The sequence below is a fragment of the Mrakia frigida genome (assembly GCF_051309035.1).
Source record: "Mrakia frigida strain ATCC 22029 unplaced genomic scaffold BDY24scaffold_6, whole genome shotgun sequence".
Lineage (NCBI taxonomy): Eukaryota > Fungi > Basidiomycota > Tremellomycetes > Cystofilobasidiales > Mrakiaceae > Mrakia > Mrakia frigida.
Genome location: NW_027481275.1, coordinates 958,674 through 986,652, shown reverse-complemented (window position 1 = coordinate 986,652; position 27,979 = coordinate 958,674). Strand labels below are relative to the sequence as shown.

Sequence of the window (27,979 nt, the reverse complement as noted above, 5' to 3'; positions counted from 1 at the left end):
AGATGAAGAGAAAGTGTTTTGATTGCGTCTTGAGGGTTAGAAGCAGAACGACCGAAATGAGAAGCTCGTTCAGTTCGAGGTCCTTCAGCTCTCCCACCCCTTCAACCCCATCCTTTCCTTTTCCAGACCTTTTCACTCCATTCGATCTTCGTCCACCTCTTCACATCCTAAGTCAGCAGCTCGCCTATCTTGCAAAATGAACAACGGATCGTGGCCACCACCACTCAAGTAAGTTCTGCTGTTTGACTTCTTCGCGTTCCTTCCCTTCGAGCTGACCTTTCGTCTTCCTCCTTCGTTCTCTCGTAGGGATTGGGTTCAGAAATGTCTCGCCGAGGCTAGCAGTACCAACAAGGATAAGGTTCACGCTGAACTCAAGAAAGTGAGCCTTTCTGTCCCTCTGTTGGCGTCCCTTGACCGATGCTGATGAGCTCGCCCTCTCCCTCTGCTTCCCCTTCGCCTTCCCCCTCTCTCTCTCTATTTGTGGTTTATCCTCTATCCAGGTCATCTTCGAAGCCTACCGAAACAAATCCATCACGACAACAGACTGGTCGCATATGGATCTTGATTCGTGAGCTCTCTTCCCTTCTCCTTGCTCGCTCGAGCTGACCTCTCCTTGTCCTCTCCCTCCCTTTTAGTTTGAAGCAGCAACGTTTGCGAGAACAGCTCTCAAAACCTGTCAAGGTCAACAACAACCCTCCCAAAGCCGACTTTGACCTGATCGCTCCAGTCACAGGAAAGAGGAAGAAGTCAGTCCTCCCTTCACCTCCTCCCTCCTTCCTCGAGGACTCAATTGACCTTTCACTCTCCCTCCCTTCGACCTCTCAGGATGGAAAAGGACAACCACAAGGGTATCTCGACGTACGGAATCACCAATGGTGCACGAGCAGCGTACGTTCTTGCTTTCCTTTGACCTCGACCTCGCTTCCCTCCCAGCTTCCGAGCTCACGCTTCCTTCTGTTGTTTCCTTTTGGTGCGCTCAGGTTCGAGGAGGAGGCTAACGAGAAGAGGAAGAAGCGGTTCGCTAGGGAGCACGATATCGAGGAGTCTCGAGGTCGAGCGGTGTCGCCGATGGTTCAAGGGTTGGGAGATTTGTCGATCGCGATGAAGAGGGGAGGGAAGAAGAAGTTTGGGAACTTGGGGTATGCGGTGGATGAGCCGGAGCCGATGTTTGATCCTGTGAGTATTCCGTCTCTGTTCTTCTGGTGAAGTAGTTTGGTTGGGGCGAGGAAGGAAGAGGTTGACGAGGACGGGAGTCGAGCTGACCTCCCCCTTCTCCCTTCCTTCACAGAACGTTATCGACTGGGATAAGCACACGATTGTTGGGACGAGCACGACTCTGGAGAAGAGATATCTTCGACTGACATCAGTGAGCCTCCCTTCTCCCCTCACTTTCATCTGAGAGGAGCTCTCGCTGATCGTCTTTCTCTGTTCGTCCCCAACAGGAACCCGATCCTGCGACCATCCGTCCTCTTCCTGTCCTCATTCAAACGCTCGAGCTTCTCAAACAGAAATGGAGGAAGGAACTCAACTACACGTACATTTGTGACCAGTTCAAGAGTGTTCGACAGGATCTGACGGTGAGCTTTCGTTCTCCTCTTCCTCGTCGTCTCTTCGAACGACGCGCTGATTCTTGTCTTCGTTTCTTCCTCCCAGGTCCAACGAATCAAGAACTACTTCACCGTTTCCGTCTACGAGATTCACGCTCGTATCGCGTTGGAATCCGTGAGTCTTTTTTCGGTCACCTTTGCACGAAGATCTCGAAACGAGTTCGCTGATCCATCCCTCTCCCCTCTTCTCCTCCGATTCGCAGAAAGATCTCGGAGAACTCAATCAGTGCCAGTCAACTCTTCGAAATCTTTACGAGCACAACATTCCTGGTCATCCCGAAGAGTTCCTAGCCTATCGTATCCTTTACATGCTTCACACCAAGAACAAGAGTGGTTCGTTCTCGTCCTCCGTTTCCGTCTGGACCAACGCTCTCTTCCATCCTTCGAGCGCTTTGGGCTGACTCTCCCCTCAACGTTCTTTCCTCTTATCAGAACTCAACCTTCTGCTGGCTCATCTCACTCCTGAGCAACGTGAACCCGCCTGCGTCCAACATGCTCTCAAGGTCCAGACCGCTCTCGCCGCTTCCAACTATCACGCCTTCTTCAAGCTCTTCAACGACGCTCCCAATATGGGTGCCTACATGATGGACCACTTCGTGCCGAGAGAACGAATCGCTGCTCTTGCTACCATGTCCAAAGCGTGAGTCTTTGACTCGACTCGCCTGCGTTGGTTCGAACACTCGAGCTGACCCCTTCCCTCCACTCGTTCAAATTCACAGCTACCCGAATCTTCCCATCTCGTTCGTCGTCTCGGAACTCGCCTTCGAGGACGCTCAGGAAGCAGTCGCCTTCTTGGCCGCCAACAACGCAGATCGTTGGGTCGCTCCTGCCGCTGGAGGTCCTCGATTCCCTCCCGCCTCCGAGAGGATCTGGGACTGCAAAAGCTCGGCAGCTGCGTTGGTGGAGGCCGCTCAGAAGAACGTCAAGGTGGACATCAAAGGACAGCTCTAAAACCTATCGACATCTCCTCTCCCTTCGTTCTTCTCGATCAACCAACACCACACTCTTCTCTCGACAACCCTTCCTCTCTCTCTCTCTCCGTCCCCTCTCGACAACAAGCCCTTCCCTTCCTCCTTACGGCCCACGCATCTCCCGCTTCGGACTCGATGACCAGTATCTCCTCCTCGCTCGTTCGGCTCGGAGGAACAACTCAGTCTTCTCCTCCAGGACCCTCTCGGATCGATAATCGAAGGAAGGACGCGTCTCGACTCCCCCTCCCTTTCCTTCGCCAAACCCATACCTCCCCACATCCATTTGCATCATCCCCCACCCCCCATCATACCTCTCTCTCTCTCTTTATCATCCCAGTCTCTCCTTCTCCTTTGCTTTGTTTTTCCAAACAGGTACGACGACAAACCCGATCCCCTTCCTCCGACGGACAAGAAACGAACCAACTCGAACGAACCTCCCTCAAACGGATTCCTCCTCGCCCTCATCCCATCCCCTCCTCCTCCTCCTCATCGTTCACAGGAACCTCGCTGGAATGGCTTTGGGTTTGGTTGGGTCGGAGGATGGTTTGGAAGGGGAGGGAGGGAAGGGAGGGAGAGAGCGGGAGCCGTTCGTTCGGGAAACCTCTCTTCCTCCTTATAGTCTTTCGGAGGTTCGCTCGTCACATCCATCGTCGTCGGGAATCACGTCATGGGAATGTTGTTTGTACTGCTACTACAACGCTAGAGATCGAGAGAAAGATGAGATCGAGCAACAGAGAAACGAAGGGACCGAACTAGAGAACGAGAAAGGACGGGAGTTCTACTGTCGAGGCCAGCGAGAGAGAGTTCTAGGTACTGAGACGGAAAGGTGAATTGGCAGGAGATGGAGAGAATAGGAAGGGAGTGAGCGAGACGCTTTCGTTCCGTAAAAAAGAGGAAGAAAGGGAAACGCGTCGAATCGAACAGTCGAACTCACGAGGATGAGGGAGAGAAAAAGAAATTGAACTGTTACCAGGTCGGTTCGAAGCAGATATTCTTGTGGGCTTTCCAGTCTGCTTTTTGGTGCTCTGTTGAGGATGAGTCGAAGGGGAAGGGCGGATCAGCAATGGAGGGAACGAGAGGAGGAGGACGACGAGAACTCGAGAGAACGAACCTTGCGAACAGTACCTGACAGCGTGACACTATGGGACCAACGATAAGAGTGAGCTAGACTGCAAATACACTTCGAGTAGAGTGGACGAAGCACTCACCCTCCCGCACTTCATCAACTCAGCTCCTCCCTTCAAACTCACACACCCTCCCATCTTCTTCGACGCGCAGTGAATGAAGGGCAGCACCGTCCCTCCCTCACTAACACTGTCGAAGAAGCCCTTCTCCGTCCTGCTTCCGATGGCCCAGTGGCACATCCTTCGAGCGGAGGAGGTGGCGATGTCGAGCTTGCCGTGCACTGAAGGGCGAAATCTTCGAGCTCGGAGAGCATTTTCGCCGGCTAGAACGAGAGGCTGAAGCTTGAGAACGAGAGCTCGTTTGGTTGAGGCGGAGAGACCAAGGAGGGTGGCTTCGGTGGGAGGAGGAGCGGCGACGTGGAGGCAGATTTCGTCTGAGGAGAGGAAAGAACAGAGAGGTCAAAGCTAGTCAGGCTGGCGAGTGGCTGGGAGGAAGGCGAGGACGTACAAGATATCAATCCCCAGGCAATGACTCTGTTGAGAGTAGCTTCGGGAGGAAACAGGTGCTAGAAGAAGAACAAGGGAGAGGGAGAAGAAAGGTAAGCGAGAGAGAGAGACGCGCCAGGAAAGGAGCAGGAGGGAGGGAACGAACGCCGTCTTCAGTCATCTCAGCGAAAGTAGGAATGGTAGGTAGGAACTTCTCGGTGTAGGTCTTGAAGAAGAACTTGGACTCGGGACAATCACGGAAGTATCTGGCGAGAGGAAGGAAGGATGAGCGAACAGAGCGAAAGGAGGGAAGGAGAGGTCGAGCTCACCTCGCAAAGACGGGTTCCCTGAGGGTGGAGAGGTGAAGAGATCAGCGGGAGCTCGTAGGAAAAAGATAAAAGTACATTGCACGTACCTGACCAGCCATTGGAACACCCCCCAAAAAATCTGCTCGACATGCATGGGAGCCTCGAGGCAAGCTCGAGCAAAAGCGGGGAGGGAAAGAGCAGCGAACTCGCTCTGTTTTTAGAGGGAGAGAGGGATGCGAGCCAGTTTCAGCAGAGAGCAGGGAAGGTCGCGAGAAAGCTGGAGGAAGTAACCTACAAGGAGAGCTGTCCTCCTAGGAGAAAAATCGTATCCTAATCTCTCGGTGACGGCCTGAGCAGAGACAAAGAGGTCGAACCGGTTGTCGAAACGTTTCCTCCAGAGGTCCTCGTTGTCCTCGACGCTGAAAGCTACAGCGAGTTCAACGGCAGTCGGGTAGGCGAGTTGAGAGGCCGGAGAAGAGACGGTGGAGACCATTTCGAGAGCTTGAGGAGGGATGTGGTTGGAGGGACGAAGGGAGAAGAGGGAAGGAGGTTGAGCTCAACCTCGAGCTCCTTTCGTGCCTGGTTGAGCCGTCTGCGCTGAGCTCGTTTGGAAATTTGTCTCGTTCTCTCGAGAGCGAGAACAGCTCTCGTATGGCTCAACAGGATGTCTTCCAGAGTGGCGTATACGTGGGGATTTTGAGAGAGCAAGGACGAAGCTGGCGTTAAACGACGAGGTGAGCTTGACTTTCTCCTCCCTTCTCTTCTCCCTCCTTTTCTCATCGCCTCCTTCTTCTTCCAAGCAAGAGAAAGATCTACTCGGAAGCATCATTACATTGATCAAGGAAATAGCAAAAAGATGTGCTTTGGAAGAGATGTGCCCCCCTCCATCCACCTCCCTCCTTCGACGTCTCTCGTTCGAGCAGGAGTTTGGTTTCTTCAAGAGAGGGAATTTCCTCTAAGACAGCTGATAGCAAGCAAAACTGTGAGTGAAAGGATCGCAAGACAATAAAGCCTCTATTTCAACGTACTCCCTTGCGGAAGCAGTCAAAGTACAATATGGAAGCAAGAAGCTGAGAAAGACCGATTCGACTTTTGATGGTCGAAGCTCGCACGGCCTCGTCCTCCTCGTGTTCGTTCAAGTTGACCTCTAACCAAATCGACCTTTGGGAAATCATGGGAGCTCAGCAGAGTACAGCAGCAGTCAAGATCACACCGCAGGATAGAGCTATCTTGGAGTGCGTTTTTTCCGGGCTCGTTTTGGAGGAGAGGGAGGGGGAGAGGGAGAAGGAGCGAGTGAAGCTGACCTCTCGTTCGTCCCCTCCTTCTCGTTCTATCCCATCTCTACCAGCTTGAAACTACAGAGGGATAAGCTGAAGCAGTATCAGAAGAAGGTAAACATCGTCCTCTACATCACCTCTGAACATCTTCCAAGCTGACAGCTCTCGGTTTTGATCAGATCGAACACGTTCTGACTCGAGAGAAGGAGATCGCGAAGGAGGCTCTGGCGGCTGGAAACAAGGTCAGTCATTCCTTTTCTGATAGGAAGTCTAGCTCGTGCGAAGCTGATATCTACGTCTTCTACATCTACAGTCTCGAGCTCTCACAGCTCTTCGTCAACGGAAGTATCAAGAGCAAGTCCTGGGTCGAACTGACGCTCAGCTCGAGACGCTTCAGTCTTTGGTTCGTCTCTCTTCCCCTCGTCCCGGACCACACAGAACACCCTCTGACACGAGTCTTCTAACTCTTCAGGTCTCCTCCATAGAGTTCTCTCTCGTTGAGAAGTCCATTCTTCTCGGTCTCCAACAAGGAAACGCCGTTCTCAAGGAGATCCACAAGGAGATGACGGTCGAGATGGTCGAGAAGCTCATGGGGGAGACAGAGGACGCTGTAGCCTATCAACGCGTGAGTGCGATAAACCTTTTCTTGCGTCGTCTTTCGTAGTGCGAGTTGGAATTATGGAGAAGAGAAGGAAGAGTCGTGCTGATCTCGTCGTCTTCCTCCCTCACCTCGACTCGACTCGCCGCTACCAGGAAATCGACGAGACTCTGCAGTCCAAGATGTCAGCCGAGGAAGAGGATGCTGTTCAGCTGGAACTCGAAGCAATGGTGGCAGAGCAGGAAAAGGCTCGGAGAGCTGTGAGTCGTCTCGTTCTCCTCGACGACCTCGACTCGACGATGAAGGCTCCGCGTTTCAAGGCTGACTTCGTCCTCGTTCTCTTTTGGAACTCAAGGCCGAACCAGAAGTACCTACCGTCGTTCCAGAGCTTCCTTCTGCACCTACGCAGGAGCCGGTGGAAGCTCCCACGCCCGTCGAGGAGGAGGAGGAGGAGGAGCCCGTCGCCGAGACGAGGCAAAGGGTTCTCGCTTGATTTTCTTTCGTTCTCACTCCATCTCGGTTCGCATCTCAGTCTTTTCTCACTCACTTGTACCCCCTCTAGTTCATTTCATGCCTTGACGACTTTATCTGCCTCCGTCTTCGGTCTACCCCGAAAGTCCGAGAGCTCACCTTTCGTTTTGCTCGCCGTCCATGCTTCCCTCCCTCCCAACCCCCATCTTGCCCACTGTTCGCAAAGATGGCACCGCCAGTCTATACTCCTCTCCCTCAACATCAAGACGTCAAAGCCGAAGTCGATGCTGAACAACAGATCAACGCGGGAGGAGAGAAGAAGCAGCAGAGACGGAACCTCAGGAAGGGAATAGCCATCGCTCTCGCTTCCTTCGTTGCCCTCCGAGTAGGAGTCGCTAGCGTCGTCAACAGCTTGGGAGATGGAGTCGGAGTGTCTCCCTCGCTTCCTATCGAGCACAACAAGGGTCAGGGATACCTCGATGGTACGTACTTTCTCCTCCCATGCTGGCCTCTTTTGCGTCCTTCAGCCCTTCGCTCACCTCCGCCTCTCGTTTTGTCCTTTTCCTTCAGCCCTCGTCGATGATGGATTCGCTCTCGAACCCGCCTACACCCTCGACCCACCCCTGATCTCTCCTCACTCAGCTATCGCTCGTGCTTCCGAGTCCCTCTCCGCTCAAGGACTCGACCACGGCTTCCCCAAGCCTCGATTCCCTATCTCTCCGAAAACCGCTGAGGGAATTTTCCTCGGAGTTCCTGATGAGGAGAGCTGCATGCAGTGAGTATTCACCTTCCTTCTTGACACATTCCTCGACCTGAGTTGAGAGGGAGTGGGATCGGGAAGGTGGGAAACCTCTCTTCAGCGTCGCCGGCTGGACGAGCGAGAGGGACGGTCGCTCCCTCATTCTTCATTCGTCCCTGCAACATGATCATCTTTGTTTCCGGTCTCAGGGACACTCGCTAACTTCTTCATCTCTCCTAAAATTCCGTTTTCCTTCACCAGAGCCTCGAGGAGCTATACCGGTGTCGAACATAGAGCCGGAACAGGAAATGATCAGCTCACCGCGTTGCGAGTCAAGCAGGAGCTCGAGTCCTTGTGAGTTAACCCCTTCTACTTGACTCTTCGCTTCCTGAGAGGGGGGAGGAGATTATTTCTCGAGGAGGAGGGACGAAGCTCGAAGGACGTCCTTCCGAGCCAGACCGTTGACGCGTCGTTTTTTGTCTTCTACAGCTTCGGGATCCCCACGACTGGACCCTACGAGAACGTCTTCGACGCTGGAAGTCCTGACTCCCAGAACATGGTTCGAGGGAAGCACTCTGAGCCCAAGGTTTGGGTTGACACGGTTCGTTGCTCTCCTTTTCGTCTCGCTGGCGACGTCTCTCTCAAACTGACAGATGCCTTCTCTTTCCCTCCCTCTAGTACTACCCTGTCATGAACAACCCTGTTTCTCGAGAAGTCTCCATCTTCCTCCCCAACTCGACGACCGTCCAGTTCCAAGCCAAGCTCAGGGAGGATATCGTTGAAGACGACGAGTTTTCGATCTTCCGAGACGACGTCCCTCCTTTCCATGGTCTTTCTACGTCCGGAAATGTCACCGCCGAGGTCGTCTACGTTGGATACTGTAGGAAGAACGATTTCGACTTGCTTGCCTCGAAGGGAGTCTCAGTCAAGGGCAAAATCACGCTTTGCAAAGTTCGCTCAGGTTTTTTTTTCCCTCCCCCTCATCCTAAAGAATGATCCAGCTGACCTCCCACTCGTTTGCTGTTTCGCACTCTACAGTACGGAGGTGTCTTCCGAGGACTCAAGGTTCGTTGAAGTCCTCTTCTTTCGTTCGCAATCGAAACTGAACTTCCGACTCGTTTGGTCCGTTTAGGTGAAAGCTTCGGAGGACAACGGAGCTATCGGAACTCTCATATACTCTGGTGAGTCCCAAACCCTTCTTCAACTACCAACACACTCGTTCGCTGACTCCTCTGCTCACTCTCCCACTTTCAGACCCTGGAGACGACGGGTTAGTCCAAGGGATGAACGCGTCCTTTCCCGCCATTTACTGACCCATTCCTCTCACTTCATCTTTTTTAGACCCATCACCGAGCTTGCCGGATACCTTCCTTACCCTGACGGACCTGCTAGGAACCCCTCGAGTGTTCAACGAGGCTCCGTTCAGTGTGAGTACCCCGACTTCGACGCGTTCTCTCCTTCCCACTTTCAACTCACGCGCTTCTTCTTCCTTCGCCCGCGCCCGATGCTTTGTACTAGACCTCTCAAGCTACCCAGGAGATCCTACCACTCCCGGAGTCCCCGCCTACAAGAATGCCACTCGAGTCGAAGGAGGAAATTTCCCCAAGATCCCATCGCTTCCGATCTCCTACGAAGACGCTCTTCCTCTCCTCCGTCTCCTCGAAGGAAACGGAATCAAAGCCTCCAAGCTCGGTTCCTCTTGGGAGGGAGGACTCACTCACAAGATCGACTACTACACTGGTCCCTCGAAGCAGCTCGTTCGTCTCGTGAATCAAGTCGATACTCGAGTCATTCCTATTTGGAACACGATGGCGATCATCCCTGGATATCTATCTGACGAGGTGAGTTTCTATTAATTATCTTTCAGAACAAATTCATCCTCTGACTTTCCTGTTCATGCCTCAGGTCGTTGCGATCGGGAATCATCGCGACGCGTGGATCCTAGGCGCTTCCGACCCGTCGTCAGGAACTGCTGTAACTCACGAGGTCTACAAGGGACTCGGAGCACTCCTCAAGAAGGGATGGAAGCCTCTGAGGACTATTCTCATCGCCTCTTGGGACGCCGAGGAATGTGAGCTTCGTTCCTTCATCTCCCTCCAACCGACGACGGCTGACCTCTCTCTCTCCCTCTCCTCTCCTCGTCCGCTCAGATGGACTCATCGGATCCACCGAGTTCGCCGAGGACTTCGCCGACTGGATTCCCGAGAACGTCGTTACGTACTTCAACCTCGATTCAACGGGAGCGGGAAGCACTTTCGGAGCATGTAAGTCTTTCGACGCGTGCTCGAAGAGACTCTCCTTGTTTCGAACGAAAGCTCATCCCTCCATGCTCTTCCATCCTTTCCTCACCGTAGCTGCCAGTCCCTCTCTCGCTCTTCTCATGAAGTCCACCTCCGAGGAGATTCTCCACCCAACGGAGGAAGGACGATCTGCTTGGTCGGCTCGACTTGATGGAGGAGACTGGAAGAGCCACCAGGAGTTTGGAATCGCTCAGATCGAGGACGACTTCGAAGCTCTGTTCAGCAGTGGAACGGGTATCCCTTCGCTTGGGTACGTCTTCTTTCCCTTGAGAAGTTTCTCGATCCCTTCGATTTCTGACTCGCGTCGCTCGTCCTTTCTTTGAACAGATCTGGATCCGACTTCACTCCCTTCCTTCAACATCTCGGAGTCGCCTCAATCGACGGCCCTGGATTTTCAAACGGACCTCAGGATCCTGTCTACCACTACCATTGTGAGCACGGTCTGATTCTCTTCGACTCGAACGTGATCTGATCTCCCTCTTCTGCAGCTATCTATGATTCGCAGTACTGGATGGAACAGTTCGGAGATGCTGGATTCCATAGACATGTTACTGCTGCGAAGATTCGTACGTTTTTATGCGCCCATCTCTCGACGTTGACGGCCGAGAAGTCGAGACAAGAGAGCCTGACCCTCGACGCGCGCGTCCTTTTCTTTTCGTCAGTCGGTCTCGTCCTTCTTCGAATGTCCGATTCTCTCGTCATTCCTCTCAACATCACCCAGTACGCTTCCGAGCTCTCCGACTACCGAGACAAGTGAGTATCTTCCGTTCCATTCTTCGTTGCGTTTCGTCTCGTCTTGTCGTCGTCCCCCTCATCGCTGACTTCCGTCCTTCTTCCTTCCGTTAACCAGGGTCGCCCACATCCACAGCTCCCTCAACTTCGATAACGATCTCGATCTCGACACTCTCTCTTCAGCCATCGCCAAGGTCCAAAAGGCTACCGCTGCTCTCGACGTCAAGAAGGCCAAACTCATCGAGAAACTCAGGGATCTCACGTCGTCGAAGTGCAACAAGCACGGCCTCAAATCTCTCGGACGACATGCTCGAAGGGCGTTCGACACCGTCATCGGTCGACCCCATACTGCCAGATTCCCTTTCCCCTCACCTCACAAGCTCAAGAAGATCAAGGAGGTCCTCGCCGAGATCAAGGTCGTCAACGGGAAGTTGGCTGGATTCGAAGCCGGTTTCCTCGATCCTGAAGGTCTCCCTGGGCGAGAGTGGTACAAGCACAAGATAGTTGCTCCAGGCCGATGGCTCGGATATGGTTAGTGCCTCCCTTCTTTGAACTTCGTTCTAGATCAAATTTGGGCAGCGTCAGGGAGAACGAGAGGAAGCGCGTCGTGACTCCAGCGCCTGTCCTACCTGCTTCCTCCGCACGTCATTTCGCTGACCTCTCGTCTTCTTCTGCTCGTAATTTTTGCATCCTCAGGTACTACCACCTTCCCTGAAGTCACTGAGGCTCTCACCTTGGACGGAGACGTCAAGGCCGCTCAGATCGCTTCGGAGAACGTCGTATTGCTGCTGGAGGCGATGGCGGAGAGGCTTAGCGTTTGATTAATCTAGAATTATTTCGGTAGTTCAGATATATGTAGTTTGCGCGTTTTCGAAGAGAAAAATGTCAGGCGAAAGGTTACTCCCTCGGGAAAGAGGAACTGAACGCAGCTCTGCCCTCCCTGCCTTCGTTGCCTCCTCCTTACCTTCCTCCTAACTCTCACCCCACCCGGAACCTCTTCCTCTTCTTCTTCCTCTCCCCTCGCCTCAGCCTACCAACCCCAACGATGGATATTCTCGTCGAACCTGAACCAGAAATCAACCTCAAGAGATCTCACGAGGAGCTCGAGGGAGAAGAGGAGGGAGGAGGGTCTCCCTCGAAGGTGGCAAGGACCGAAGTCGAAGAGGCTCCTTCTCCTCCTTCCGTCGTCGTCGAGCAAGAAGCAGGTCCTAGCAAGATGGATCAGCTCGTAGCAGGGTTGGAGGATGAGCTCTGGTGTCCTCTCTGTGCTGCTGTTCTCTACGGGTGAGCAGTCTCTCGGCCTGCCCTCCCTCCTCCCTCTCCACTCTCCCCACTCCACCTTTCCCTCCCTCGTTTCTTGTTCCTCTCGATATCTGACCTTGTTCCTTCCTCGTTCTCTCTTCAGTCCTGTCACTGTCTCTCCTTGTGGTCATCCCTTCTGTGGCTCTTGCCTCGCTCTCTACCTCCGAGTGAGCCCAGTCGCCCTCACCTTCCGACGACGGCACAAGCTCATCTCCCTTTCCTTCCTCTCCTCTCCAGAACTCAAGCCCCAAGCCTCACATGTGCCCTTCCTGCAGAGGACCCGCTACCTCTGCTACCCACTCTCGTACCCTTGGAAGTCTCTGCGACCTTCTCATCGTGTGAGTTCCAAGATCAAGTGGCGTCTCATCGATAAGGGAGGAGGAGACCGAGACGAGTGAGCTGATCGAGCCTCCTTCTTCCCTTTCCCTCTATAGTCACGCTCCCGAGAAGCAGAGAGCTCAAGGAGAAAGAGATCAAGCTGATGATGAGTGGGCTGTCGGAGAATCGCTCAAGGTAAGCTTTTCTCTCGCTTCTGTATCTCCTGGAGGAGGTGAATGAAGATGAGACGCCGTTTCGTCCAAGCTCACCCTCCTCTCTTTCCTTCAGTTCGGGAACCCACCACCTCCTCCTTCGATCCCTCGACCTTCGGAAGTCTACCGATCTTGCAGATACTGCGATCTCGGAAATGGTCTAGGCTACACCTGCCCTATCCCGTTCGCAATCGCCTCGTCCTTGATCTTCCTCGACGTTTCGACTGACGACTCTCTCCTTTGGTTTCCGTTTCGTTCAAGGGTTCCACCCGCCGACTCACTCCTCGCCTACCCTCTCGACGGTCCTTGCCCAGAAGGTCACCTCTCGTGCTCGTCCTGCTCCCAACTCGCCGCTGCCGAAGCTCCTACGACGAACTTTTGCGCTGTGTGTGAGGCAGGGTGAGTCGACGCGTCCGTTCCTCAACCTCCTCCTTTCTCTGGCTGACCGCGCAACTTTTCTTTCCCGATCTTCTCAGATACTGTGGTCTCTCTCAATCATCCTGCACTCCTTCCCTCTTCGCTTCGACCAAACCTGGAACAACCTGGGGATCGAGCGCGGCCACGCTCGGAGATTGCATCTTCGACCCTCCCGTCGACGAACTCAGCTACGCGTTCAAGGACAACATCGAGGAACTTCGAATCTTCGCAGGTGCGTGGATGGACGCTCAAGAACGAACTGGAATCGATTGTCGCTAACTCTACGATTCTCGTTTGCTCGCACATTCACAGAGTTCGTCTCGAGCCACCCTGAGCTCACTCCTGCTGCCATCTACGGGGAGATCGTCGAATGGGTTCTCTCGGAAGAAGGGAAAGAGAAGGGAGGAGTGAGAGGTATCTTCCGACGTGTCGACGAAGGTGAGTTGAAAGCCTGCAGATCCCGACTCGCACAAGCTGAACCTCCTTCGTTTGCTGCCTCCTCTTCTCTTCTATCCTCCCCTATCTCTTCAATCAGGGCTCCACTCGAACCTCACGGATACTCGAACCATCGACAGGATGTGCCTTCCTTGCTCCGACGACCTCTTCGCTTGCGGTTCGTCTCGTCTTCCTTTCTTTCGCGTCGCTTCCGCCTCTTGCTCGCCGAACTCGAACTTATCCTTCCTTACCTCTATCTAGGGATGTACGAGTGGTGGGCGAGACGAAGACCTCTCGTCTTGAACCAGCTTGATAAGGCGACGCAGCGAAAGCCGGACTGCAAAAATGGCGAGTCAAAATCACTCCTCCTTTTCTTTCTTCCTGCGCTTACCTCCTTCGTCTTTTCCTTCAAAGGCCGGCTCTGCTACCGACAGGGGAATGCTATTCATTCGAGGAAGTTCAATCACGTCTGCTCGGCTCTTGTGAGTCGCTTTTTGTTCAGCCTCCGTCGGTCGACGCGAGTGAGAGAGACCACGACTGACCATCTCTCTGCTGCTTCATTTTTTTCCAGCCGGAAGATCAGGCGTCGGCTGTCGAACAGAACGACGACCCTCTCCCAGCATCTCCTCGTCCGGCTCCTCACTCGTCCTCTCCAGCACCAGGAGCGGAAGGAGACGAAGACGTCGTTATGGCTGGGTTCCAGGACAACGTCAATTGCGAGATGGACGACGATTCGAGCTCGGACGAGGACGACGAGGAGGAAGGAAACCTCAGGATGGTTTCAATCGGCGTGCAGACGGACGAGAACGGCTCTTCCATAATTCTCGAGGACAACGACCGAGTCATCTCACCCTCGTCGGTCGCAGAGGCTGGAGGCTCCGAAGACGTCGCGTCGAACAACGACGTCGTTCAGGTCGAGGCCGAAGTCGTCCTCAACTCTCTCGACCAGGCCCTTCCTTCCGCTCCCACCTCCGTCACTCAAACCTCCTCTCACACCGAAGGACTCGAACAGGACGTCGTCGTCGCCGCCGTCGAGGAGATGGATCCGGATCTCGTCGCAGCCGAGGCAGGTCCCTCCAACCCTTCCGTCGTCGCCAATACTCCTTCACCCTCCAGCGACCCTCCCATCGCCGCAGGAGTCGAAGCCATCGCATCCTCCTCTCAGAACGATCAACCCACCGCTTCGATGGAGGCCGAAGGAAGCGGCGCTGCTGCAGAGGTGGCTGTTGTCGTCGATGACGGCTCAGGGTCCGAGGAGGAACGAACTCTCGTCGGAGACGTCTCTCCTTCCTTCTTCAAGGACATGACTCTCGCAGGTGGACCTGAGGTGGCGATGGAGCAGAGAGGAGACGTTCAGGGGGAGCAGAGAGCGTTCGGAAGGCACGAGGAGGACGTGTTGATGGCCAGCTCTTGATTTCGTCTTTCCCTCTCGATTCCCGTCCCTACTTCACCTTATCTCTCTCTTTCTCTCTTTCCCGTCACTTTGCTTAGTTCTCAAAACACTTCTACTTCTCTTTCATCGCTCTCTCCTTGTCGTTTTGCTCACTCGTCTCGTTTCGCTTCACGTCGTTCTCGTTTCTTTCTCTTTGCTTAGTTTCTTCTCTATCCCTCTCTCTCGCGCGTCTCCCACACCGAGTCGTTTCAACTTTATGTCTTCCTTTTCCCTCACGTAGCCTATTTCTTCACCTCTCCCGTCTTTACTCTAGCACTTCCCTCTCTCTTTCTCTTCTTCTCTTTTGAGCTACATGATCTTACGACCCGTCCCTTCGCGTCCTTCTCCTACCTCATCATCGAGATCGTCGATTCTTCAAAAATACTGGTCCCTCACTGATAGAGAGCGGCGAAGGAGAAGGAGAGCAAAGGACAAATGAAAGGAAGACGACGGTCTCAGTCTTCAGTTCGGGACGAGCTATGACGCCTTTTCTTCCCTTTTTCCAGCGAAGTCCCATCTCTTGCTTTCTGAACAGAATCTTGGGGTGAAGCACCGCCTCTGAAGGGGAAAAGAGGAGGTCTCAACGGTCGGCAAGGAGACGGTCTCGAAACCAAACTCTGAGCTCCACTTTCCCTCCCTTCCCTTCACCTTCGACCCTCCCTCCCTCGACGCCTGTTCTTCTCTTCTCCCCCAAGCCATCCCCGCTCAGACCTCTCATTATGTCTATCCCTCTTCCCACTTCTTTTGAGTTCGCCGCTTCCTTTGGGATCGAGGACGAGAAGGAACTCTACAAAGCTCGCTTTCTGGATCCAAACGACGACTTCGATGAAGCCATGCGATTGATATTAAAGGCCTTCCGCAAGGACGATCTGAAGTCACAGGCAGTCCTGGTGAGCTCTATTTATTTCCTGACGATCTAGAGGTCTCTCTCGTGCGTCGTGCTGACCCCTCACTAATCTTTTGTAAACGAAAAGAACGAGTTCGGTTGCCTCTTCTTGCCTCGTTTTGTCGAAGCTTGTCTGAGTGCTCCCGCTCGAGTAGAACCGGTCTTCTGGTTTGTCTTACAGATGTTGATCAGGTAGGCTTACCCGTCTACATATCCTCCCGTAGCTTTCCGATTCTAACTTCACTCCTGGCTCCCCTCTACTCTCGTTTTCAGGTTTCCTCCGTTCGCCATGTAGGTGACGCTTTGCTCGAAGAGAAACGACCAGACGAGGCTGAAATCTTCTTCTCTTGACAGCTATCTTCGCACCTGTCCCGATTCCAAGTTCCTCTTCAAGAGATACACCGAAAAGTATCTCCTCTCGTTCCCAACGTCCGCGTTCGAGCTCTCTCCGGTCGGTCGTCCTTCCCTCCTCGATCTCACCTCTCCCATCCTTCCCAGCTCATCCTTTTTCGTCTGAACGACTACGCAGGACTCTGCTGGCTCCAGACGGAAGATCCAAGCCTTCTACTGTTGGTCTTTGATCTGCTGTAAGTTGCTCCAGTCGATCTTCCTCTCTCGAACGTACGTTGCGAGCTCACCCTTCGCGTCGCTCTTCTTCCTCTCCCTGCAGACGAGATCTGCCTTCATGTCGCCTACCCTACCCCCGACACCTCCCCTCCCACTCCAACCGAAGCTACCGTTCTGCTAGGTCCTTCTATCAAGAAGGATCTGATCAGTAAACTCGGCAAACTCCACTCCTGGTTGAGTCCGACTTTGAGGACGGTCGACCAAGAGTGGTTTCTCATGGCTACCGAATGCTCCAAAAGGATATTTACCTGGGCCACCAATCAGCAGTCTTTGGGAGATCTTCTCGCTGGTGTTGACAAGTTCGGAACCACGGCGCTTCCTTACATCCACTGCGCTAGGACACGACATGGAGGATGCGTCGCAGAGAGAGAGGAAGTTCTGGGCTGCAGCAAGGTCAGTTAGCTTCATCGCCACCTGAGCAACTCGGTGAGAATGCTGATCGGCTTCTATCTTTACATCAGTGTGAATCGGTCCGCTACTGCTCGAGGAGTAGGTCTTTCGTCCCTCTTCTTTCTCACCTTCGATAGTTTTTTTTCCTTCTCTCCCCCTCGCTGACGATCCTTTGCTTCCGTTCTTTACTTCTCGAACAGAACACCAAAAGGACGACTGGATGGAGCACAAGCAACTCTGCTTCAAGCCTACGTGGTAGAGTCGAGATTCTCGTCATTCGGTAAGTTCCCGGACGCGTTTTCTTTATTCCGTTCTCGAATCGAACCTTCCCAAAATTCCCTTGACGACTCCGTCATCTGTTTCTGATCTCGTGATTCTAGTTTTCCCTCCCAAACCGCCCTCTCGAGCTCAAGGAGGACCTAGCCCCGACGCGTCTCGTTTCTTCGTCCTTTGTCACGTCGTTGGCCTAGGGTTTCGAGTAGGGCTTTGGGTATCACATCATTTCTAGGAAAGATACACTTCCTCCTGAAAGAGACGTTCACCCAGTCTTCTGTCAGGCTCGGGAACGACGAGAGCGAAAACTCCTGCGCTCTCTCTCACTCGAAGCCTCTCGACTTTCTCTTCCCTTTCTCCCTCTTCTCCGAACGCATCGAAGTTCAGTAGCATTCAAAAACAATCTAGTAAAAGACATGTAAACTATATATCCCCACCACCCAACTCCCTCCCTCCTTCCCCAACCCCAAACTGAATCCAACTCAACCAAAAACCATCGCCTCCCCACCCGAACTCGACCCCTTCACCACCTTCCCCTCCTTCGAATGACTCGTGTTGCTGTTCCCCACCCCGACCGGTGCGACTCCTCCGTTAGCAGCGATGGCTTCCCTCCTCGTGTGAACGGACTGATGGCGAGAGAGCTGGTCGGGTCGAGCGAAGCGCTTGTCGCATTTGAGGCAGGGGAAAGGTTTGTCGCCTGTGTGAGTTCGGATCTGTAGTTGGAAAGGAAGGGAGGGTGGGTAGGGGAGGGTGGGTGAGAAGAGTGGGAGTCAGTTAGGGAAAGGGAAAGAAGGAGAAAGGAAGGGCGGGAGACGCGTCGAACGAACATGCTTGGTGAGGTTGCTGGCTTCGACGAAGGCTCGATCGCAGTGAGGGCAGGCGAAAGGTTTGATTCCGTCGTGAGTTCGCTGAAGCAACGAGGATCGAAGGAGACAAAGCAGCGTCAGCGAGGGGAGTCGAAGAGGAAGAACGGAGAGACGAAACGAAACGAGACGAACCTTGTGAATCGTCAACGAAGCAACGAGAGTAAAAGCCTTCTCGCATCCAGGATGATCACAGACGAAAGGTTCTGAGAGAAGGAAGCACGGGAGAGGGGATGGGGTGGTCAGTTCGAGGCAAGGGGAGGAAAGGAAGAGGGACGAGAAACGCAGACTCACTCTCGTTCGTATGTCTCCTCTGATGCTGAGCGAGCGTCGCCGCCTCCGAGAAGCTCTGGGAACACGTCGGACAGATGAAAGGTTTGTGACCTGTGTGAGCTTGGATGTGCCTCATGATCTTCTGTTTCGATTCTGGTTGATTCGAACGAGAAAGAGACGAGGTTAGCATTCTCGAGTTCGAAGCGAAGTCAAACGAGCTAGGACTCACTAAAGATCGGTCCATTGAGCCCTCTCTCGCACCCTTCCCAACCACAAGCGTACGAGTCCTTCCCACTCCCAACGTGAAGCTTGTTGATGTGCTCCGTCAACGCCGTCGTATCGTCGAACACGGCGTCGCAGTTGGGGTAGCCACAGCTGTGAATCTGCCCCAGGAGGGAGGTGACCGAGTTGGAGCGACGAGAGGGAGTGATGATTTTGGCAGGGTGAGTGTGAGGAGAGTGAGGGTGGGCGAAGTGATGAGGGTGAGGATGGATGTGGTGGTGCTGAGGATGGTGCGAGTGAAGATGATTGTGGGAGTGAGGAGGGTGGACGTGGGTGTGAGGGGTAGCGTAGGGGTGGTGATGAGGGTGAGAATGAGTGTGAGCGTGGGAGTGAGGGTGCGAGTGGGAGTGGGAGGAGTGGGAGTGGTCGTGAGGTTGATAGCTCGACGCGTCCGAGGAGGCGATGTCCGAGGAAGAGGATCCGCTGAAGAGGGAGTCGGCGAACTCGCAAGCGTGGAGACCGAAGGTCGAGAAGTGATCGTTGGCGTCTCCTTCGAAGATGTGGTGTCGAGGATCGCAGCTCTCCGACAAAGAAGGTCCGACGAATCCTCCTCCTCCAGGCGATCCGTTCGAGAACAACTCCGAGTTCTCCCCTCCTCCCACGAAGCCTCCCTGCTGCTGCTGCTGCTGCTGGTTCGGCGACGTCATAGGGAGCTGTCCAGCGAGATGATCTCGAAGCAGATGCTGAAGGAGGATCTCCGACGGACTCATCTCCTTCGCTCCTCCTCCTGCTCCTTGTCCAGCGGCGTTCTCCTCCATGACCATGTTGGCAGCGACCGTAAGGAGATGAGGATCCGATCCCCACTGACACGTCAGAGCGTTCATCGACGAGTCGACCTGTTGGTGCTGCTGCTGCTGTGGAGGAGGAGGAGGAGCGAGTTCCGAGGATCCGTTGAAGGAGAACGACGACGCCGACGCGGTTGGATCCGAGATCGGAAGGTGAGACGACGTGGATTTGAAGTGTTCGACGAGCTGATCGAGGGAGGGGAAGGACTGGTTGCAGTTTGACCATTCGCAGTTGAGAGGGAAGGGATCGTTGATGGAGTTGGGGAGTTGAAAGGGGGAGGAGGAAGAGGACGAGTCCTGTTGGAACTGCTGGGTCGGAGAGGAGAGGAATGCGCCGTTGTTGAAAGGCGACTGCTGGTTGAACGACTGCTGCTGCTGCTGCTGCTGCTGCTGAAGGAAGGCACCTTGAGGCTGCTGTTGCTGCTGCTGTTGAGTGAAAGTCTGGGAGACTGGAGGTTCGGTGGAGGAAAGGGCGGCGTCGAGGAGGATGGAGAAGTTGGAGTAAAGGTCGTCCGCCGGGGAGGGAGGAGGTTGCTGTTGCTGAGCGAAAGGGTTGGTAGAGAATTCGGGCTGCTCGAGAAAGCCGCAACGGACGACTGGGTCAGCATCTCGAGTGAGAAAGAGGGAAAAAGGAAAGGACTCACGACTCGTTCACTCGACGAAGCCTCGCTCTTTATCGAAGGACTCCCAAACGTCGTCGACGACCCACTCGGATCCTGGTTGCTCATCAGGTCGATTGGGATCTGAGGGAAGGGCGTATAGGATGGGTGACAGCAGTCGAGCTTCAACAGCGACGGAAGAAGAAAGAGAAACCAAAAGGGAAGGTTCGTTGGGTGAGCTCGACTCGATTCACTTCCTCCCTCGCCTCCTTCAGTCCCGATTACAAGGATACAAGGACTACTCACAAACTGATCGAACTCTCCATATCCACAAGGTTCCTGCCAACTATCCTGAAACCCACACGAACACTCCAAGACCTGTCCTTCCGCTCCTGCTCCTTCGGATAGAACGTGCACCTCCTCCTCTCCTTCTTCCCTCTTCACTCCTCCTCCTCCTCCTCTCATCTCCAACCTCGCCTCCCCGCAGCCAGCACACGGCGGGACCGTCTGTGAGATGACGCACTGCAAGTCGTCGCAGATGGTATCGCCTTCGCAATCCGGCGAGTCGCACGGTTGGACGAAGTCGAAGCAGCAATCCACGACTCCTTCTTCTTCTGGACACTCGGACGTCGCGCACACTTGAGCAGGAGCGACCGACGACGACGAGGCGGCGGAGGAGGACGAGGAGGACGACGACGTTCCAGAGGATTCTCCGTGAGGAAGATCGCAGCAGATGACTTGGATCGTGTGCATCCTTTGAGGGAAGAGGAGGGAAGCAAAGGAGGGAGGAGGAGGGAAGGAGGGGAGGACTGGTGAGGTTCGCACAAATGAAGGAGAGGGCTGGTGGTTAGTCTCTCTCTCCTGCTGCCAGACGCCGAGCTCGCTGTTGTTCCTTTTCAGTACGAGGGAAAGAACTCACTGGACGGACTCTCCAGCTTTCAAGAAACGGACTCGGGATGGGCGTTGAGGGAAGGAGGCAAATCGAAACGAGGAAAGACGACTGAGCAGTCCTCCTTTCGTGCTTCGTCTTCCCCCGAGATCCGAGAGGTTGAAATCTACACTTGCGAGCTCATTTTGGATCTACTCGTGTATTATAGCAGAGGGGGATCAAAGGCGGCTCTGATATCGCAGAGGTGCAAAATTGAAGGCCCTTTCCTCTTGCGGGCGATCGTTCTTCCAAGGCAAGACGCGAGAGAGTCATCAAGATCCAACGAGCAAGAGCAGAACATAAGAGAATTACACAAGAAGGAGACAAGCAAGAACTACAACGGCGCGATAAACAAGAACAGCAGACACTACATACCGAAAAGAAAAAGCGAGGAGAAAGATCGAACTCGACTTCGACTCAACCTCACACCCCGTGCCCGACACTCCTCTCAAGCTTCTTCTTGGCTCGGAACACTCCAAACCTCGTAGCGAGCTTGATCTCCCCCCACGATCGTTTCAGGTTGTCGGCGCATCCGGGTCTAGAACGGTGAGAACCAAGGCGGAAAGAAAGGGGAGATCAGCTTGGGCGTTCGTGCGTCGTGACAGACTCCTACGAACAAGCGAGAGAAAGGAAAGGAGCAAAAAAACTCACGTCCACTCTTCTTCGTGATCTGGAGGTCTGTAAGCTTCTTCTACTGCTCCTCGTCTGAATAGGGAAAGGGACGAGTGAACGAAAGAAGAGTCAGCTCGCTCGCTCTCGAAGTTATTGAATGAAAGAACGATCTCGAGACTCACCTCCCCTTCTTCTCCTCCTTCCACTTCGTAGGCACGTACCCTCCCCTCTCCAACAGTCCCGTCGAGTTCCCCACCTTCTCCGACCCGTACGCCGACGACGGAGGAGGAGGAGGGAAGATCGGTTGATGCTTCGTCGAAGTCAACGGCCTTGCGAGCTCCTTGCTCCTCCTCTGATGAGCCTGAGCTGGCGTCTCCGGATAGATCTGAGGAGTAACTGACGAGACGACCGAGGAAGGTGGGGACGGGTAGGAGGGACCTCCTCGGGGTTGGTTCTTGATGTAGGCGGACTTGGAGTAGCGAGAAGGAGGAGGAGGTTCGAGGTAGGAAGCGTTCTCGGACGCTGCTTCCGAGGTAGGGTAGTCGGTGTAGGTGGTGGTTTGGGAGAGTAGAGTTGAGCGACGAGATTTGGAGGTTCGGGTGGTCGTTGCTGGGTAGCGGGAGGAGGAAGTACCGGTTCCAGCGTCGGAGGATTCAAGCTCTGCTCGTTCTCGGGCTTGAGCTCGTCGAGAAGCTCCAGGGGTGTAGTCGACGCCGTCGATGATGCCTGGGTTCATGGTCATCTCTGAAGCGGGTCGGTTTCGATTACGATGGGAGGCGGAGGAGCGAGCAGTTGTTGAACGAGCCATGGAGGCTCCAATCATGGAGGGGAGGGTGTCTTTTGAAGGAGAGAGGAGGGAAAGGGATGGATGGATGAGGAGGTCAGATCTCTCTCTCCCTCAATCTCCTCCGAAGAGAAAGAAAGACTCACCGAGTTGACCATCGTCGCTATCCGTCGAGCTATCCCTATCAATCGCCCTTCCCTTGAATCTCCTTCCGTTGAGAGCAGCGAGACCATCGTAGGCGGAGTAGCGGGAATCGTGCTCATTCCCTTGAGCATTCCCCAAACAAGCTGGTCAGCTCTTCCCTTCCCTTTACACAACGAAAAAGATGGAAGAAGTGAGACTCACCTTGAGCGTCGATGTAGGTTGAGCCCAGATCCGTCGAGCCTCGAGCGAGAGAGGAAGGGTTCGAGTAGGAAGGGTCAAGGAGACGATCCAGCTCCGCCTTCTCTCCTCTTTTGCTTCCCTTCCCTTTGGAGTTGGAGCGATCCGAGACGAGATGGTTGTGGTAGAGGGACATGGAGGAGAGGAGAGGAAGAGGCAGAGAGTCGAGGGGTAGGGTGGATGGGGATGGATGCGACCAAGGAGGAGGGTCGGGGTTGGGAGGGACAAGAGAGGGAAGGAGGAATCGAGCTCTCCGGCGTCCGTTGGCAGCGGTGTCTCGCTTGCCCTCGTCATCCTGTGTTGGTTGATCACTATTTTTCTTCTCTCCGAACTCATTCATAGAGTGTGGTAGGATACACAGCTCCACCATTCAGTCTTCACTGGGAGAAGATAGAGAGAGGGAAGGGAAAAGTAACACAGGAACGACGACTTCTCGGCCTCTTCCCCATCCGTCGTCGAGGCAGTCGATTGCATTGGATCCACCAAGAAAAACGAGCAAGAAGAGAGAGAAGCCTAGCAATGCAGAGTCTATAAAGCGACGGAAGAGAGAGAGATGTAGAAAAAAGCGAGGCGAAGCAGCAGCGGTGAGCACGAGAGAGGAGGTAAACAAAGTCCAGATGGAGAAAGGAGCGAGAGATTGGGAGGAATGGGAGCCGATGCAAAGGATTGAGCGAGAGCGAGAGAGAGAGAAAAGCAAAAGAGAGAACACAGTCCTAGCAGGTTCCGGTGTACTTGTTGACGGGGAGGGCTGCAGAGTCCGTCATTTGGTCCTGGAAAGTAGACGAGAGAGGGGAGGAAGTCAGGAGGCGATTGCGACGAAAGAACAAGAGGACGCGTCGACGCGACTCAGTTTCTTTCACTAACCCAGGTGGTGATGTTCGGATCGTTATACCCTTCGCTGTACCGAGCGATGTAAGCCGAAGTGGGTCGATTCGTAGGATCACAGCCGATGTTTTTGAGTTCGGGATCTGGGTAAAGAGGGAAGAAACAGCAGGATCAGCTCGGGTTCGAGACGACGCTTCAAAGTAAGAGTAGAATCTAAGCGCTCTCGGTGATTGTGCTTGCAGTGAAAAAGAAGAAGCTGATGATCGCGTCTCACCTTGATAAACTCGAACGTAATCGAAAGACTGAAGGGAACGACGACGACCGACGAGGGGGGAGGAAGAAACGGCGAGTCAGCAAAGATGATCGTTTGAACGAGCGATGCGAAGAGGATGGGATCTGACCATGTGGACGGGGTAGAGGTCGTCCAGAAGAGGAGAGATAGCTCCGAAGTTGAGGGAGAGGGCGAGACTGCAGAGGCGAAGCAAAAAGAAACGACGCGTCAGTTCGATCGGCCCGTCGAGTTCAGTAGGAGAGATGGAACGTTGGTAGGAAGGAAGAGATGAGCTTACTTCATGATGATATACATTGGCTCGTCGGGGATTTGCCTGTTGCCTACTAACGCTTCGGCGTTCGCTGCAAATCCTCCTTCCTCGTACGTCCACATCCTGGCGATTAAAGAACGAAACAGACGAGGGATCAGGCTTTGCTCGATATGAATATGTTAAAGATGAGAAAGGAATGATGTGCTGAGCTCACTTCTTGTTGTCGTTGAACCTGAAAGGAGAAGAGAGGAGAGAACGCGTCGAAGTCAGCGGCGACGTCTTGGTACCTCCCTCCTTTCCTCTCTGAGCCCTCGTTTCACCAACGTTGATCTCACCACTGACTTTTACAGCCCTCCTCTTCGTACAAAACTCACCATGTGATGTATCCATCTGTTCCAGTCTTGTACTCGAAGGCGTACACGGCAAAACATCCGTCGGACCCATCAAGCGTATGTTCGTAACAGTTTTGGTTCGTTGTAGAGACGATCGATGCACTCTGTTGGTAGACTCCACCCTGGTAAGTGTTGAGAGCGGAGACCGTGTCGTTTTCCTGGAGAGAGAGAGGTGTCAGTCCCGACGCGCGTCGCCGAGTTCTTCATCTCCCCCTTCAGCCGTCCCTTCGAACTGCAGAAGGAACCCAACGAACGATGTGCATGTAGGAAGCGTTATTCCATTCATAGTAGGGGTTCTGAAGGGATAAAAAGAGATATAGAACGTCAGCGAACGAGCGTGGGAGAGGCAAAAGATCCAGGTGATACGAACGAAAGGAGCAAACTGCCCCGATTGGGAAACCTGCCCAATCAGAAGAGCATTATCTGTTTGAGCCTCGAAGACATCTGAAGAAAGAAAGGGAATGGCAGACGCGGAGGAATTGGGAAGGGCAGTCAGTCGACGATAATCGAAACTGTGGGTCGGGAAAGGGAGGCAAGTCGATGAGAATCGAAGCTGAGCGGAAGATAGGGCTCACCGATCTCGGGAGCAGACCGTCCAACCCAAGTTCCATCAGTATGTTTGGGACCAGGGTGAGTTTCGTCGTCGGGGCTGGCAGAAAAGGGAAGCGCAAAGAGAAAAGATGAGCTCGACGTGTTTCGTCTCGAGCTCGAGCTCAGACTCGGGTACTCACCAAGTACACCTCGAGAGACGCTGTCCAGGAAGATAGGAGAGAGCATAGTTGGTGCTGTATCCGTTTCCAGAAGTCAAGGCGATAGCGGGAGCGTCGTTGAGCGTTTGGTTGGGCTGCGAGAAAGCGACGAGACGAGGTCGAGGAAGGTCAGCTGCGAAAGCTTCGAAAACATGGCAGGATTTCGAGTTTCACGCACCAAAGTTCCGGCGTAGGAAGTATCATCGCATTCGTCGTAGCTGTAAGGCCACTGAGAGGGAAAGAAAGGGAAGGAAGGGCATCAGAGACGGCGGGCAGCGAAAGAAGAGTGGGACGCATCGCGTCTCGAAAACTCACCATTCCGTCGAGAGTTCCTCCGTAACCAGCTCGTCCGAGGTTTCCCCTAGTACAAGAAAGAGAAAGAACCGGGGAGGGAGGAGAAAAAGAGAGAAGAAGGGAGGAGAGGGTCAGGGCCGAGAAAGACGCGACGCGGTCCAGGGAAGGGCGAAGAAAGGCACGACAGAAGAACACAAAGAGCGAAAACAATTACTCACATCGTCCAGAAGGCTGGCCACAGTCCATAAATGTCCGAACGCCCGGGAAGTTTTGCAGCAGCTGAAAGAAGAAAGTAACCAAGACGAAGTCAAGGGGAGACGTCAGAAACGAGCTTTCTTTCTCCCCTCGCGTGTTCAGACTTACCCTCGACTCGTCCTCCGGTGAAACAGAACTTGTTCCAACTGCTGACATGAGCGCCCATGTAGTCGAGGTCGTGGTTTTCGATAGCGGCGAGGGTGAGGATCAAAGAACCGTTCGCCGTCGTCGCCATTCTGGGGTCGTAGTACTCGAGATCTCCTGTTGACCAAGCGTGGAGAGTGACCGCCTCCCAGTAAGGGTCATCTCCAGCGTAGAACGATCGACCTTCCTCATTGCTAAGGAGGGAGAGAAACGAAAGGAGAACGAGTCAGACGCGTCCGAGTTCGAAGACGATGAAGATATGTAAGCTCACAATTCATCGCTGAAGACCAACTCCCACGTATCCCCCGTGTCCGAGACGATCGAGTAGGCGGTAGTAGGTGTATCTGCGTCGATGAGACCGAAGTTTCCAACCGTTTCGGGCACTGAGAGGAGAACGACGAAAAGAGAGGGTCAGATCCTCAACCCTCGACGACGACAAGAGTGAAGCAAGGAGGCAGGGAGAGGGTCGTTCTCGTTCTCGTTCTCGTTCTCGTTCTCGTTCTCGTCGTTCTGGTAGAAGAGGAGTTTACCTTGACCAGAACCGTTCACTCCTCCCAAATTGAAGCCTGCTGTCGTAGTCGTAGTAGAGGAGGTGTAAGCGGTGATGATCGGGTATCCGGCACTGCATTAAGGAAGAATAAAGTGAGTTAAATCGAATCAGCATAGGTCGAAGAGCGAGGAAGAGGGAGAGAGAACTTAAAAGAGGGTGAATAGTCCGAGTAAAAGGAAAGCAAGGCAACCGAGGTTCATGAACCCTCTCAAAGTGAAGATGGTTCCTCCCTTATCGCTCTTCCTATCTCTCTTGGGATCTGGATTATGCAGGTAGTCGTCTAGAAGGTTCCGACGCAAAGACGGACGGCAGGGGGAAGAGAGAAAAACGACGCGACCTCGATCAGCCTCCCGTCTTTTTTTTTTGATTTCGTCCCGCTTTACGTTGTAACTCACCATCTTCTGGACCCGTCACGTCGTTCATACCCCAGAGCGCAGGATCAGAAGGTAGAGAGTACTGTGAGAAGCGCAGGGAGGAGCAGAAGTCAGTGAAACGAAGCTACGAAACAGGGAGAGTTGCCGCGGAGGGAGATCAAGAGGAGTGATGAGAGCGGGGGGCAAGAGGTTGCTCGTTTCTCATCGAGGGGGAGGAGAGAGCTCACCTTTTCACTGATGGTAGGAGCGATGCTAGGAGCAGTCGATCCACGAGAGCTTGATCCGAGGAACCGACGACTGGTCTGCAAGAGAGAGAGCAGAAGAAAGAAGCGAAGGAAAACATCAGCCCTTGAGACAAAGGGGTTCATTCGAACGCCGCAGGCAGCTCTTCAACCTTCTCCAAAGAAAAACACCCCCAGCTCAGCGTAGGGGCCTCTTTGCTATGCTTGTATCTCCTCGTTTCAAAGAAGAAAGAAGCAGGTTGAAGGAGCAAAAGCAAAGCTGCCCCTCTTCGACGCTCCTCTCGAGGTCTCCGAAGCTCCCAAGCCCTTCCTTCCTCCTTTGCTCCCTGGCTTGGACGTGGATGCCGACCCTTGGCCCTTGATCTACTTTGATTATCTCTTGGTCTCGGTTCCGAGCGAGAGATAACGGATTCGAGGAGAGATAGAGGTTGAAGAAGGAAGGAAGGAAGGGAAAGGAGAGGGAAGAAAAAGAGAAGAGGAAGGAGACTGACGTTCATGAAGCTCGACCTCTTCCCTCCTTCTCCTGCTCCTCCTCCGATGAGCGCTCCTCGTTCGTTCGGACTCGCAGGGAATCCTCCGTAGCCAGCTCCGTGTTCGGTCGCTCCAGGCGACCTGTTCATGCTGGAGTAAGCGTTCGAGGACGAGCTGGACGAGTTTCGCATGTCGGCGGAGGAGGAGGAAGTCGTGTTTGGGAAGAAGAGGGACCGTTGAGCTGTGGAGGTGCTGTCGATGGAGGACGAACGTCCGTGAGAAGGAAGATCCACGGTTGAGGAGGCAACGGCGTTGGGAGTATTCGAAAAGGGGTTCGTGCTGTTGGAGTTGGAGGAAGGCGAAGGAGGAGGATAGTTGGAAGAGGGTTGGTTGGAGGAAGACGTTGCGTTTGCGCTCGAAAACGGATAGACGGGGATTCTGCGAGACATCGTCGTTGTCTTTTGTTATTAGAGAAAGGCCAAAGGGTGGCTATCCGTTTCGATCTCAAGCGTTGGAAACAAGAGGGGGGGGGGGGGGGAAGACTGCGATAGCGAAGGGAGGGCGAACAGTGGGCGAGCTCGCAGCGACGATACTGAGAGCGAAGAGGGAGGAAGGTTTGTCGAAAGTTGTCGCAGGGGAGGGAAAGGGAAGAGAAACGAGTGGAGGTAGCGTTGAAAAGCTCTATGGGTGTGTACGGTCGATGAGGGCGAGGTGAGCGTTGGAGGGCTG

At 53.9% G+C, this 27,979-nt stretch overlaps 10 protein-coding genes across 10 annotated transcripts; 5 read left to right on the top strand and 5 right to left on the bottom strand.

Moving 5' to 3' along the window:
• The first annotated feature begins 94 nt into the window (after positions 1-94).
• On the top strand, positions 95-2,620 carry THP3 (Thp3p). The gene is made up of 12 exons (XM_076636821.1): positions 95-228; positions 307-379; positions 501-568; positions 636-746; positions 826-888; positions 981-1,176; positions 1,289-1,366; positions 1,443-1,577; positions 1,654-1,722; positions 1,811-1,940; positions 2,040-2,247; positions 2,327-2,620. The coding sequence occupies exons 1-12, from the start codon at positions 197-199 to the stop codon at positions 2,556-2,558; spliced, it is 1,395 nt and encodes a 464-aa protein (XP_076499349.1). The 5' UTR covers positions 95-196; the 3' UTR covers positions 2,559-2,620.
• Positions 2,621-3,069: 449 nt separating this feature from the next.
• Positions 3,070-5,012, bottom strand: BDY24DRAFT_381288 (zinc finger MYND domain-containing protein). The gene is made up of 8 exons (XM_076639311.1): positions 4,792-5,012; positions 4,604-4,707; positions 4,518-4,535; positions 4,355-4,454; positions 4,211-4,268; positions 3,787-4,136; positions 3,690-3,717; positions 3,070-3,603 (listed from the first exon to the last, which is right to left on the bottom strand). Exons 1-8 carry the CDS (start codon positions 4,987-4,989, stop codon positions 3,545-3,547), a joined length of 915 nt encoding a protein of 304 aa, XP_076499348.1. The 5' UTR covers positions 4,990-5,012; the 3' UTR covers positions 3,070-3,544.
• An 833-nt stretch (positions 5,013-5,845) lies between these two features.
• VPS20 (ESCRT-III subunit protein VPS20) lies at positions 5,846-6,864 on the top strand (the record flags this gene model as incomplete). The annotated part of the gene is made up of 6 exons (XM_076637276.1): positions 5,846-5,887; positions 5,953-6,015; positions 6,087-6,176; positions 6,246-6,398; positions 6,527-6,631; positions 6,727-6,864. Coding segments are annotated over 6 exons (591 nt in total), but the record flags the coding sequence as incomplete, so codon positions are not given.
• Positions 6,865-7,041: 177 nt separating this feature from the next.
• BDY24DRAFT_381285 (M28 family metallopeptidase) lies at positions 7,042-11,482 on the top strand. Its single transcript, XM_076639310.1, has 18 exons — positions 7,042-7,324; positions 7,413-7,617; positions 7,843-7,935; positions 8,071-8,182; positions 8,260-8,532; positions 8,620-8,646; positions 8,714-8,762; positions 8,836-8,851; positions 8,923-9,008; positions 9,100-9,422; positions 9,487-9,652; positions 9,732-9,845; positions 9,936-10,131; positions 10,209-10,312; positions 10,370-10,447; positions 10,544-10,634; positions 10,732-11,144; positions 11,310-11,482. Exons 1-18 carry the CDS (start codon positions 7,069-7,071, stop codon positions 11,432-11,434), a joined length of 2,727 nt encoding a protein of 908 aa, XP_076499346.1. The 5' UTR covers positions 7,042-7,068; the 3' UTR covers positions 11,435-11,482.
• A 95-nt stretch (positions 11,483-11,577) lies between these two features.
• Positions 11,578-15,065, top strand: BDY24DRAFT_381283 (uncharacterized protein). Its single transcript, XM_076639309.1, has 11 exons — positions 11,578-11,897; positions 12,019-12,082; positions 12,153-12,253; positions 12,350-12,428; positions 12,522-12,844; positions 12,922-13,094; positions 13,175-13,300; positions 13,398-13,475; positions 13,559-13,645; positions 13,712-13,779; positions 13,869-15,065. The coding sequence occupies exons 1-11, from the start codon at positions 11,659-11,661 to the stop codon at positions 14,709-14,711; spliced, it is 2,181 nt and encodes a 726-aa protein (XP_076499345.1). The 5' UTR covers positions 11,578-11,658; the 3' UTR covers positions 14,712-15,065.
• A 258-nt stretch (positions 15,066-15,323) lies between these two features.
• Positions 15,324-17,146, top strand: BDY24DRAFT_381280 (zinc finger MYND domain-containing protein). The gene is made up of 9 exons (XM_076639308.1): positions 15,324-15,619; positions 15,704-15,807; positions 15,889-15,906; positions 15,970-16,066; positions 16,145-16,202; positions 16,286-16,635; positions 16,704-16,731; positions 16,833-16,912; positions 17,013-17,146. Exons 1-8 carry the CDS (start codon positions 15,449-15,451, stop codon positions 16,889-16,891), a joined length of 885 nt encoding a protein of 294 aa, XP_076499344.1. The 5' UTR covers positions 15,324-15,448; the 3' UTR covers positions 16,892-16,912; positions 17,013-17,146.
• A 262-nt stretch (positions 17,147-17,408) lies between these two features.
• Positions 17,409-19,016, bottom strand: BDY24DRAFT_381278 (C2H2-type zinc finger protein; the record flags this gene model as incomplete). The annotated part of the gene is made up of 6 exons (XM_076639307.1): positions 18,271-19,016; positions 18,063-18,194; positions 17,904-17,974; positions 17,733-17,813; positions 17,475-17,618; positions 17,409-17,444 (listed from the first exon to the last, which is right to left on the bottom strand). Coding segments are annotated over exons 1-5 (1,122 nt in total), but the record flags the coding sequence as incomplete, so codon positions are not given.
• A 95-nt stretch (positions 19,017-19,111) lies between these two features.
• On the bottom strand, positions 19,112-19,775 carry BDY24DRAFT_381276 (uncharacterized protein). The gene has a single exon (XM_076639306.1). It carries the CDS (start codon positions 19,714-19,716, stop codon positions 19,144-19,146), a length of 573 nt encoding a protein of 190 aa, XP_076499342.1. The 5' UTR covers positions 19,717-19,775; the 3' UTR covers positions 19,112-19,143.
• A 1,117-nt stretch (positions 19,776-20,892) lies between these two features.
• BDY24DRAFT_381272 (uncharacterized protein) lies at positions 20,893-22,634 on the bottom strand. The gene is made up of 5 exons (XM_076639305.1): positions 22,377-22,634; positions 22,178-22,297; positions 21,430-22,084; positions 21,287-21,340; positions 20,893-21,173 (listed from the first exon to the last, which is right to left on the bottom strand). The coding sequence occupies exons 1-5, from the start codon at positions 22,546-22,548 to the stop codon at positions 21,059-21,061; spliced, it is 1,116 nt and encodes a 371-aa protein (XP_076499341.1). The 5' UTR covers positions 22,549-22,634; the 3' UTR covers positions 20,893-21,058.
• A 237-nt stretch (positions 22,635-22,871) lies between these two features.
• BDY24DRAFT_381253 (beta-glucan synthesis-associated protein-domain-containing protein) lies at positions 22,872-27,790 on the bottom strand. Its single transcript, XM_076639304.1, has 20 exons — positions 27,271-27,790; positions 26,765-26,839; positions 26,559-26,619; positions 26,314-26,443; positions 26,144-26,235; positions 25,885-25,996; positions 25,578-25,807; positions 25,433-25,493; positions 25,236-25,281; positions 25,099-25,149; positions 24,903-25,015; positions 24,747-24,820; positions 24,542-24,615; positions 24,426-24,467; positions 24,154-24,329; positions 23,994-24,011; positions 23,807-23,902; positions 23,639-23,705; positions 23,512-23,539; positions 22,872-23,380 (listed from the first exon to the last, which is right to left on the bottom strand). The coding sequence occupies exons 1-20, from the start codon at positions 27,697-27,699 to the stop codon at positions 23,259-23,261; spliced, it is 2,097 nt and encodes a 698-aa protein (XP_076499340.1). The 5' UTR covers positions 27,700-27,790; the 3' UTR covers positions 22,872-23,258.
• Positions 27,791-27,979: the final 189 nt, after the last annotated feature.

Excerpts from the sequence above, each read along its gene's own strand:
- BDY24DRAFT_381272 (XM_076639305.1), bottom strand. The coding sequence starts at position 22,548 with ATGTCCCTCTACCACAACCATCTCGTCTCGGATCGCTCCAACTCCAAA. Across the intron at positions 22,298-22,376 it reads AACCTACATCGACGCTCAAG|GGAATGAGCACGATTCCCGC; the intron begins GTGAGTCTCACT and ends GGAATGCTCAAG. Across the intron at positions 21,174-21,286 it reads GATCACGAAGAAGAGTGGAC|ACCCGGATGCGCCGACAACC; the intron begins GTGAGTTTTTTT and ends TCACCGTTCTAG.
- BDY24DRAFT_381283 (XM_076639309.1), top strand. The coding sequence starts at position 11,659 with ATGGATATTCTCGTCGAACCTGAACCAGAAATCAACCTCAAGAGATCT. Across the intron at positions 12,429-12,521 it reads CTGTCGGAGAATCGCTCAAG|TTCGGGAACCCACCACCTCC; the intron begins GTAAGCTTTTCT and ends TCTTTCCTTCAG. Across the intron at positions 13,301-13,397 it reads CTTCCGACGTGTCGACGAAG|GGCTCCACTCGAACCTCACG; the intron begins GTGAGTTGAAAG and ends CTCTTCAATCAG.
- BDY24DRAFT_381276 (XM_076639306.1), bottom strand. The coding sequence starts at position 19,716 with ATGCTGACCCAGTCGTCCGTTGCGGCTTTCTCGAGCAGCCCGAATTCT.
- BDY24DRAFT_381253 (XM_076639304.1), bottom strand. The coding sequence starts at position 27,699 with ATGTCTCGCAGAATCCCCGTCTATCCGTTTTCGAGCGCAAACGCAACG. Across the intron at positions 25,997-26,143 it reads AGTGAACGGTTCTGGTCAAG|TGCCCGAAACGGTTGGAAAC; the intron begins GTAAACTCCTCT and ends TTCTCCTCTCAG. Across the intron at positions 24,468-24,541 it reads CGGGGCAGTTTGCTCCTTTC|AACCCCTACTATGAATGGAA; the intron begins GTTCGTATCACC and ends TTATCCCTTCAG.
- THP3 (XM_076636821.1), top strand. The coding sequence starts at position 197 with ATGAACAACGGATCGTGGCCACCACCACTCAA. Across the intron at positions 380-500 it reads TTCACGCTGAACTCAAGAAA|GTCATCTTCGAAGCCTACCG; the intron begins GTGAGCCTTTCT and ends TCCTCTATCCAG. Across the intron at positions 747-825 it reads GTCACAGGAAAGAGGAAGAA|GATGGAAAAGGACAACCACA; the intron begins GTCAGTCCTCCC and ends TCGACCTCTCAG.
- BDY24DRAFT_381288 (XM_076639311.1), bottom strand. The coding sequence starts at position 4,989 with ATGGTCTCCACCGTCTCTTCTCCGGCCTCTCAACTCGCCTACCCGACT. Across the intron at positions 3,718-3,786 it reads AGTTGATGAAGTGCGGGAGG|TGTCACGCTGTCAGGTACTG; the intron begins GTGAGTGCTTCG and ends TTGGTCCCATAG. Across the intron at positions 3,604-3,689 it reads TGTCAGGTACTGTTCGCAAG|AGCACCAAAAAGCAGACTGG; the intron begins GTTCGTTCTCTC and ends CATCCTCAACAG.
- BDY24DRAFT_381285 (XM_076639310.1), top strand. The coding sequence starts at position 7,069 with ATGGCACCGCCAGTCTATACTCCTCTCCCTCAACATCAAGACGTCAAA. Across the intron at positions 8,183-8,259 it reads CCAAGGTTTGGGTTGACACG|TACTACCCTGTCATGAACAA; the intron begins GTTCGTTGCTCT and ends CCCTCCCTCTAG. Across the intron at positions 10,635-10,731 it reads CTCTCCGACTACCGAGACAA|GGTCGCCCACATCCACAGCT; the intron begins GTGAGTATCTTC and ends TCCGTTAACCAG.
- BDY24DRAFT_381280 (XM_076639308.1), top strand. The coding sequence starts at position 15,449 with ATGTCTATCCCTCTTCCCACTTCTTTTGAGTTCGCCGCTTCCTTTGGG. Across the intron at positions 15,620-15,703 it reads TGAAGTCACAGGCAGTCCTG|AACGAGTTCGGTTGCCTCTT; the intron begins GTGAGCTCTATT and ends GTAAACGAAAAG. Across the intron at positions 16,732-16,832 it reads GGTCCGCTACTGCTCGAGGA|AACACCAAAAGGACGACTGG; the intron begins GTAGGTCTTTCG and ends CTTCTCGAACAG.